General features: G+C 40.4%; 1 protein-coding gene across 2 annotated transcripts in view; it reads right to left on the bottom strand.

Annotated features, from left to right (window-relative positions):
* Nucleotides 1-483: 483 nt before the first annotated feature.
* The window catches only part of LOC128210969 (uncoordinated protein 58-like), a 37,264-nt gene continuing 26,954 nt past the window's right edge, over nucleotides 484-10,793 (bottom strand). For both annotated transcript variants that reach the window (XM_052915322.1, XM_052915321.1), the window contains exons 3-4: nucleotides 3,060-3,268; nucleotides 484-2,905 (exon numbers count right to left, since the gene is read on the bottom strand). In XM_052915322.1, coding sequence (XP_052771282.1) covers nucleotides 1,928-2,905; nucleotides 3,060-3,268 — 1,187 coding nt within the window. In that variant the 3' untranslated portion in view covers nucleotides 484-1,927. The remainder of the gene's footprint in view (nucleotides 2,906-3,059; nucleotides 3,269-10,793) is intronic.

Here is a 10,793-nt window from a genome sequence, read left to right as displayed (position 1 = left end):
GTATTATTACTTTATACTTGACCTTGATCACTGCTTCAAACACTGAAACCTCTTACTGGTGAACATAAACAATACGTTAGAGTTTTAATTGAGGTGAGTGGATATCTTTTTCATTATTTATTCAGTGACACTAACACTGGGATTCTGAAATAGAATACTTAACTATGTTTTTACAAATTCCATGAAAACTGACAAGCGAGTTCATGGGCGGACTTCGGGTAACGTCCCCTGGTCCCCTGAGCGAGTGGTCGTCAGGCTACGCACCTGCCCTCTATTCCGAGTGGGTAAGTCGACGTCGGTTTACGGTGCCTATCACATTTTCACATTTTAATCACGAGTGAGTGAGCCGACAAGAGAAGTAAGTTTGTATGAACACAATTATCCTAAGACCATGTTTTATACAATAAGAAATACTAAAATGCTTCATATAGATTATTGACTCGAATCGTTTACATTATGGAATAACAATCGAAAATAAAACAATTTACATGGTAATTGTTTAATTGGATAATTCACATAAACATGAACAACAAACAGTATCTCAACAAGGGCATACAAGCAGAATGCAAACATAAAAAATCACTGTATTTGACACAAAGATTCAGAAAAACATATCATCTTCTGTTACACTATCATCGGCAAACACGATACTTCCTTTCCGTAACAAAACGTTATGATGCACAGCGCAGTAGTGATTAGGGGGTAACTGAGTAGTAAATTAGTAGTTTGTTATCATAATCAAATAATCATGTACAATATACGGTGTCGTACATTAGACAGAAAAAAACCTATGATGCTTATGTACTTGGTTTTGAGCATGATTATTATATTTTTAATAAGAATAAGTCAGAGAAACAGGGGACACCACACCCTTGATTGAATGGTCCGTAACATATATACGACTTACACGAATCTGTATTCATTTCAAACTTTACGGGGCCCATCATTTAAAACAACTAAATATGTATGAAACATTAAAAAGAATGGATTTATAACTGTTTGGAAATGGGGAACACACAGCGTAATTAAGAAACTGAAATGACATCGCGTAAAGGTCAAATGCATAATATCATGAACTTTAATAGAATGAACAAAAAGTTGACTTGTATGTTAATCAACACACATTTGATAATTTATAAAATGGTTTGAGCAAGATATTGACAAACAAAGAAAACACAATCACAGTAATTAGCCTTTAGAAAATTGTTATAACTTACGGGGTTTGAAGGTGACCCGATATCTGTTATACGGGGCAAAGGAAACCATATATGATATGGTTTTAGCGCCCCGTATATCCAATATCGGTTTATCGGTTTCAATACCTGTTTTACGCATGTAGTTTGAAAATGAAATGCATGTTCATTTTAATACAATATACCGATAGATCTTATTTTGCATAATTTGGTGTTGGAAATTGTACTTGCCAGTGGGATGGCAATATCTTTCGAATATGACAACACGTTATTTTGGTAAATCAACAGTGGGGCGTTATTGATTTTCAGCGGGTGATTTAAACAGAGACTGGATCAGTAGACAAAATATAATATCATACACTAAGATGGTAAATGTATTATAAGTATGCATTTACCAAATAAATGCGCTGTGTGTTTGCGACATTATTTGTCAATTTATTTTTGTAAATGCAATTAAATTTCCTTAACCATTACATAATTATTAATTGTATGCATCCAGATATTTATAACAATATCATCATATATGTCGAAACTAATGCAAATCGTTATCGCTTTAATTCTTTAATAACATGTCAAATATATATATTATATAGAACAATTAACCTGTCTTGGTGTATTTGACATCTTACCACAAGCTATTACACATATAATTTTCACGTTTCTATCAAATCTTTCTTCACAGAAATTTTGAAAGCTCTGAGTGAGGCAAATGTTTGCGTCGGCGATTTTGTAGGTTACTTGGTTTGGGATTTTTTAGGTGATGTAGGCGGTGTTGGGGCCATTCTCTTACCATCCGTTCGGCGTTTAGGTGATATTGGATTTTCACTGGTGGTTGACTGGACGTCACCAGTTGAATTATATGTGTCGTCGGCGGCAGGTATGTCTTCGGGAATGTCTACAGTTGCTACTTTTTCTCTGGAAATATTTGCTGGGCTACCGCCGTCCGGAGTTGACCCTCTTTTTCTGAATTTCTCATCTGCTCGCTTTTTAAATCTGGTTGTTTCGTTTGATATGTTAGTTTTAATACCAGTAAACGCTTTGTCAGTCTTATGTTTGAACTTGGATGTTTCATCAGTAATGTTTGTTTTGAGGTTAGTGAGACGTGCATCCGTCTTCTGCCTTAACCTGCTTGTTTCATCTTTGATATTGTTTTTCATACCTGATACTTTTTCCCGCGCATTTTTGCTTGCCTGGTTTACCTTATCACCTATCTTTCTTTTTGCCTCGCCCATTTTCTGCTTAGCCCTTTTGGACATACTGTTGAAAAACTCAATCGCGACATTGATACACATAGAAACCAATGACAGACCGACAAACATGTATATCGATGAGATAATGAAAAACTTCTGATGTGCAGGTAAAACATCACCGAAGCCAATGGTTGAAAGAGACACAAATACAAAGTAGAATGACTCTATAAATGTCCAGTCCTCCCATATCGTGTACATTGTTGCCCCCAGCATGATGTAAACAAACAGGATACCGATTGCAATACTGATTGGAAGGTTAAACTCATCGTCCACCTCGTACCCATACACCACCTTGGAACTACTGCGACTGCGCTGCCCCGCCGCGGCTGCGGCCGCCTCGTCGTCAAGACTTTGGAGGCTCTTTGCCTTCAGGCTATCCGCCTCTCCCGCTTCAACGTGCGCCTGTTCCACGAGGGCAGGGGCGCTGGAGCTTCGTGTCTTCTTAAAGTCCGACTTCGTAACCTGATTGTACACAAGTAGTTGGAAAAAGTGTTTGTAATACAAAAACTGCTTTACAAACACTAGTAGCAAATTTGAAATAGCGTAGAATCAGTTCAATGCGTTGAGCGTTTTGATAAAAACACTACTTAAATGAAAAGAAAGCAAATAGGGCTACCTGATATTTATCCTGCAGCGTTGAGCGGACCTTCCGGAAGTATCCGGTGTAGTAGTACCTCCTTACGAACGCCCACAGGAACTTTAGACCGCGGGTGAACACTTTCCCCAGTTCCGCCAGCAATAAGAGCGCCAGGGGGATCCCCACACTTGCATACACGATCGTCAACACACGCCCGATACCCGTAACTGGGTAGATGTTCCCGTAACCTGCAACACAGGAGAAAAATAAGACTGTTATTTTGAACAAAAACATAAGCTAAACAGTGTACAAAGTTAGCTTCTTTAAGGTATACAACGTAGTACGTGAGCACCGACACACACACTCGCCCGGTAGAAGCGACATGCACACTCATTCGCCCGGTAAAAGCGACATGCACACTCACTTGCCCAGTAGAAGCGACATGCACACTCACTCACCCAGTAGCAGCGACATGCACACTCACTCGCCCAGTAGAAGCGACATGCACACTCACTCGCTCGGTAGAAGCGACATGCACACACACTCGCCCGGTAAAAGCGACATGCGCACTCACTCGCCCGGTAAAGCGACACACACACACACGCACACGCACACGCACACGCACACGCACACGCACACGCACACTCTCGCCCGGTAGAAGCGACATGCACACACAGTCTCCCGGTAGAAGCGACATGCGCAGTCACTCGCCCGGTAGAAGCGACATGCACACACACCCGCCCGGTAGAAGCGACATTCACACTCACTCGCCCGGTAAAAGCGACACACACACTCACTCGCCCGGTAAAAGCGACATGCACACTCACTCGCCCGGTAAAAGCGACATGCACACTCACTCGCCCGGTAAAAGCGACATGCACACTCACTCGCCCGGTAAAAGCGACATGCACACTCACTCGCCCAGTAAAACGACACGCACATACACTCGCCCGGTAGAAGCGAAATGCACACTCACTCGCCCGGTAGATTCGACATGCAAACTCACTCGCCCGGTAAAAGCGACACGCACATACACTCGCCCGGTAGAAACGACATGCACACTCACTCGCCCGGTAAAAGCGACACACACACACACACTCGCCCGGTAAAAGCGACATGCACACACAGTCTCCCGGTAGAAGCGACATGCACACTCACTCGCACGGAAGAAGCGACACGCACACACAGTCGCCCGGTAGAAGCGACACGAACACACATTCGCACGGAAGAAGCGACATGCACAAACAGTCGCCCGGTAGAAGCGACATGCACACACAGTCGCCCTGTAGAAGCGACACTCACACACAGACGCCCGGTAGAAGCGACATGCACACACACACTCGCCCGGTAGAAGCGACATGCACACTCATTCGCCCGGAAGAAGCGACATGCACACTCACTTGCCCAGTAGAAGCGACATGCACACTCACTCACCCAGTAGCAGCGACATGCACACTCACTCGCCCGGTAGAAGCGACATGCACACTCACTCGCTCGGTAGAAGCGACATGCACACACACTCCCCCGGTAAAAGCGACATGCGCACTCACTCGCCCGGTAAAGCGACACACACACACACACACGCACACGCACACGCACACGCACACACACACACACACACACTCTCGCCCGGTAGAAGCGACATGCACACACAGTCTCCCGGTAGAAGCGACATGCGCAGTCACTCGCCCGGTAGAAGCGACATGCACACACACCCGCCCGGTAGAAGCGACATTCACACTCACTCGCCCGTTAAAAGCGACACACACACTCACTCGCCCGGTAAAAGCGACATGCACACTCACTCGCCCGGTAAAAGCGACATGCACACTCACTCGCCCGGTAAAAGCGACATGCACACTCACTCGCCCGGTAAAAGCGACATGCACACTCACTCGCCCAGTAAAAGCGACACGCACATACACTCGCCCGGTAGAAGCGAAATGCACACTCACTCGCCCGGTAGATTCGACATGCACACTCACTCGCCCGGTAAAAGCGACACGCACATACACTCGCCCGGTAGAAACGACATGCACACTCACTCGCCCGGTAAAAGCGACACACACACACACACTCGCCCGGTAAAAGCGACATGCACACACAGTCTCCCGGTAGAAGCGACATGCACACTCACTCGCACGGAAGAAGCGACACGCACACACAGTCGCCCGGTAGAAGCGACACGTACACACATTAGCACGGAAGAAGCGACATGCACAAACAGTCGCCCGGTAGAAGCGACACGCACACACAGTCGCCCTGTAGAAGCGACACTCACTCACAGACGCCCGGTAGAAGCGACATGCACACACACACTCGCCCGGTAGAAGCGACATGCACACTCACTCGCCCGGTAGAAGCGACATGCACACACACACTCACCCGGTAGAAGCGATATGCACACACACTCGCCCGGTAGAAGCGACATGCACACTCACTCGGCCGGTAGAAGCGACACGCACACTCACTCGCCCGGTAAAAGCGACATGCACATACACTCGCCCGGTAGAAGCGACATGCACACTCACTCGTCCGGTAAAAGCGACACACACACACACACACACACTCGCCCGGTAGAAGCGACATGCACACACACTCGCCCGGTAGAAGTTAGGTAGAAGTTTCTGCGAACCGAAAATGTAAAAATGTGTTAAGTATCAATAACATAAACCTTGTTCAACATGTAAATGTACCACCACCCCTCCCCCCACACACCCTCCTCACTCCCCTCACTCGAACTAACAAACCGGGAAGACGTGTCAGTAGCATGGTGAATGGTCTGCAAATGGCACAAGACAAACGAAACCATTTGCGCATGTTCATAAGCAATCCGTGACTTTTAAATGCATTGTAATTCAAATAGTATTTGTTTTCATTATCAACTTTTTTTGAAGTCCAATCATTCTATGTATCATATGCTGAAAACATTTAAAATGGTTTTCAATCGAGGTAACACTAATGCGTCCGTCTAAAAATAATTCATATTCTTAAAACATTTTCAATCTAACTTATAAACGCCCTAAAAGACCGCCCCCTTTAAATCGGCTAGTGGCCATTTACGTATGACACAATTAATATGTAATCTAACCGGGTATGAAGTCACAATTGACATTGTGATAAAAGTTTAGTATTCATTTTGCGGTTCTTTTTTAATAACATCGAAATATCATTCTACTCTTAAATGGAATTAAAAAGATCGAATATATATTTTATTTTCAACTCTTCGAGGTACTACATTACTGAAATGCATGTGTCGCAGAAAATAACATTGCTTTTAAGTTTGCGGTATTCTACTCGTCATAGGCGCAGGTGAAACTGTAGGTATTTTTGTTATTTATTACCTAAAAAAATCATGTGATAAAAAGACACGCGTCATCGTATAATACACAACACCTTGAAATGTGTTTGCAATCATGCCAAATGCTAGCTAATTGCAACTGACGCTCGTTTCTATTTATTAGTGATTCTTATTTTGAATCGAAACTTCAGTATATCAAATGCCAAGAAATGATAACCATTAGTTTTAGGGAGACACACTATTTGAAATACGAAATGTGTCCATAGTTGAATCGTCTAAAGTATAATTATTTTCTTTTTTCTCCAAAATATATATCCAGTGATGACATACATCAGAATGCACAAGAGTAGGCTAAAACATTTACACTTAATTCAACTTAGTTTAAAACAATACACCTCGTTTAACAATAAAATCACCAATAACTATAGAGCAGTTCAAACAATCTCACAGAAGTATTGTAAAAGATATTTCTTTAAAAGCCTTAAATGTCAAAAAATGAACTTTAATACAGGATTGGTGTGAAGACGACGAAATTATCGTTGTTATCACTAGTGGGCCAAAGAATATAAGTATCTTCCATGGCCGCTCGTGTAAGATATGTTCATTCCGACCCGAGCGTAGGGTGTTTTCCGGAAACGAGGTCACAAGACAAGATTTCCATGATGTTACAGACGACAGTCATCAACAAGGGAGATAATTACAATGTGGTGACCAATAAAAAGGAGTTCCATAAGGGCATTTTATCTTCGCCCGTGGGCAAGATAAAAATTTCTAGCATTGTTAAATTATTGGATCTACTTATCTGAGGTGAGAGAAAAAATAAAATCTAAAATTTAGACCTTGGTTAAACAATAACAGTCGGTCTTGAAGCAGGAAACACACATGATATTTGGTCAGGCTTACTTGAAAGTTTTGCATTGTTTTTGTTGATATCGTATTAATACATAAAACTCAACGAGAAATACAAAAAACTCGACGAGAGGTACAGAATTTTGTTTCAACAGGCGGACTGACCTGTAATGTCGCTCAATGCCAGAACATGGAAAACAGTGTAGAGATATTATTTGGAAAGCACTGGGTCTGGTATGCCTTGAGTATTTGAAAACGTTCTCGGTATATTCCTTGTGCTTTCATCTGTAAAAAGCCTGTTCATACCACGTTTCTATAATATGAGACTTTTTCTAAAAACACTACCAAAAGAGAGGGTAAGAAATTTTATTACTAAGAAGATATTCCACTTCCCGAGTAGCTTAACTTCTAGACATGAGCGGAAAGCTTACGTATTATTTGTATAATGTGTGAGAATGTTTTCTATGTATTCGTATATACATAAGTCTCATATTGGAACTGTATTAAGTAGGTAGACTGTAACGCGTGTGGATAAATAACAACGCTAATTCCGTGTACCAAACGCGAGTTATTGAACGGTGTCCTTGACAACACGGTAAACAGCGGTTACATTACCCACCAGTATTATAAACCAAACACGCGTTTAATGACTCATTTATCATTCTGTAAGCACCGTGTAGTTATAGATAAAAATATAGAAACAATGTTTAAGTTTCGTTTATATCATTGCCATTGTCATAAAGTACAAACGAGCAGAAAAAATGACAGGACAGAGCATTATATACCACTAACTCTACCAACCTCTAATCGCTTTGGGCGATTGTTGTGTTAACAGAAAGTGCCAGAACTGGTCCCATTATATTTCCACACATGCTATACAGTTTTAAAATTGTCCGAAACTTACACAACTAAAAATGTCAATTCACCGAGTGATCTTCCTTACATTTATTGTCAATGTGTGTTTGATTATGAACTAGAACATCAACGTTTTTCTTCTAACTGAAAACAAGAACATACAGCCTTGTCTGAGAAAGCACACATATTTACAATAAAAATGATTAATTACATTATTATTTACAGAGCTGGTGTTCTGCATCTCATATCATAACGAGGTAAGAAAAACGGCATCAAACTCTATGATTTCGAAGTAGAAACTATATCGCTTAGATATATCTTAGTTTTATATAGATCTGTAAACCTTGTAGGTTCGGATTTCTACTGCACATAGAATAAGCATTTTTTGAACGTGTTCTGGTGTTTGAAAAAGTTTATGTCTTTCGCAGTTCAGGCTACACATTCTGTATGCTATGTTTTATATATTTTTATTATGTTGCATCCAGTAATTACTCAGATGACTAGTTTAGCAAGTATTGAGTGCTTGATAGTAAATAAATGATGCAAACATGTTCATTACATCTTGTTGTACACTTGGAACGTGACGTCACCGTTATCAAGTTGACTAGCGATAAGCCGTACTAGTCTAGAATAATAGACGCGACGACACAGTTATCAAGTTGACTAGCGGTAAGCCGTACTAGTCTAGAATAATAGACGCGACGACACAGTTATCAAGTTGACTAGCGGTAAGCCGTACTAGTCTAGAATAATAGACGCGACGACACAGTTATCAAGTTGACTAGCGGTCAGCCGTACTAGTCTAGAATAACAGACGCTCCAGACGGGATTCTTCTAATCTCTAAACGTCCAAACGGGTAGGTTGAAAACAGAGCGGGTATTAAAAAACAAAATTGTATTTAAGGAAGTGGTTGATATTTGAAATAGTTTATAAAAATGTATTCGTATTTTACCATGTAACTGCAAAAGTACTTTGCACAAACAAGCATTAAATGCATTAAAACAGGCTTTCTTTGTAAAATAGTATCCTATTCAGATCAACAAAGCTTCTAATGACAGGCGACACTATTGCATTGTGAACTGTGGGTGTCGTTCATGCATAATCGTTATGTTTTTGCAGTATCGAATGAGAAAAACCCTAAAACTTAAAATTGTTCGTTGGATATTGAGTTTTTGAAATACTATATAATTGTTATAAAGCTTGTTTGATACATTATTAATCAACTATTACGTGTTTGACGAGATACAGAGACCATTGCGGTACCAATACCATACAATTGAAGACAATATATGCCAGAACTCGCTCATTATCAATACAACCAAACTCGGCCAATATCAACCAAACTCGGTTTATATCAACCAAACTCGGCCAATATCAACCAAACTCGGCTAATATGAGTTACCTCCGTTTTGATTGCCTACAAAACTTGCCTAATATAGGATTTGAGAATTGGGCCATTTTCATTGGCTATCGAAACTCTCCTGATATGAGAAATATGCTAGAATTTTTTTAAGGTAGCCATTTTGTTTTCCGTTTCCGGCTGTTTTGAAAGTTTTGTGCTTCGTATAAACCTATTATGATACTTGAACCTATTGAATAATTGAACCACTTTGTACGGTTTGATATTGCAGTTGTATTTAACCCGTTGGTGGATTTTACGACAAATATAATTTTCTACGTTTGATTGAAAAGAATTAGGAGAAAATTGTTTCCCCTTGTATCGTTCCGAAACGATACGCCTGGGGGCGCTATGATTTCGCGCTCTATCGAGCACGTGTTTACCGTGCAATATTGAGTGATTCATTCAGCGCATGGTCACCAAGCTGTGTACAAGCATGTCCGACGTTTTTTTTTTTTTTTATTTCAAAAAACTTATCGGGTTCATTCATAGCAAACATCGGAACTCATCATTATATTCTTGAAATCAGTATACATTATGATATACAAAATTTTGTCTTTATGTTTAACAAAAGTTGTGTTGTTACATAGATATATCAATGCTTTTTGAATAATTTCAATGAAAATGTGTTGTTTATGTTAGTAAATGTTGAAATATGTGAAAATGTTTGTGTATGTACAGTTGATTGGCCATGACGCTTACAACAAATTAAACATTTGTATACTCTACATGTTGTTTTTCGTCTTAGTACAAGATCGAATTAGTAAGATAGAGTGAGTAAGGATTGATTCTAGGGGATTATGATTTTGTACACCGACAAAATGGACGACGAAGGTGAAACATTTTACGTTTGGCAAACGATTTACGAAATTAAGACGAAAAAACATGCCTTTTACTTTTTACAATGTACAGTGCTTTATTCATAAGTATGTGCAATGTCACCTTAAGGATGCATGTAAAAATCAGCAAAGCCAAGTGTAGAAAAGCAGACACCATGAATTAATAAGGGATGAATACGGATTCATACGGCTTCAATGTGAACTAATGGTAAGTTACAAGAATGTTTTTAACCAAAATGGTAATAGTTAGAAATACTTATTAATTAGGTGATTTCATATTGGCCCAGTTATTTGTCCTCGATAAGCTGTATTTGCCCTCACCCTTTCGGGCTCAGGAAATACAGTTAACCTTGGACAAATAACTGGGCCAATATGAAACCACCTAATTAATAACATTACAATATTTTTTTTTACTTTTTCTGGACATAATATCCTTTAACTCGAAGTCCCAATAAGAATGTAAGTTTGTTAGGATTTACCATATAAAAACATCGTTAAAAACTTCCAATTATATGCTGTCTCTTTTTAA

This window comes from Mya arenaria, chromosome 12 (assembly GCF_026914265.1).
Source record: "Mya arenaria isolate MELC-2E11 chromosome 12, ASM2691426v1".
Lineage (NCBI taxonomy): Eukaryota > Metazoa > Mollusca > Bivalvia > Myida > Myidae > Mya > Mya arenaria.
This window is presented reverse-complemented; position numbering and strand designations above follow the sequence as displayed.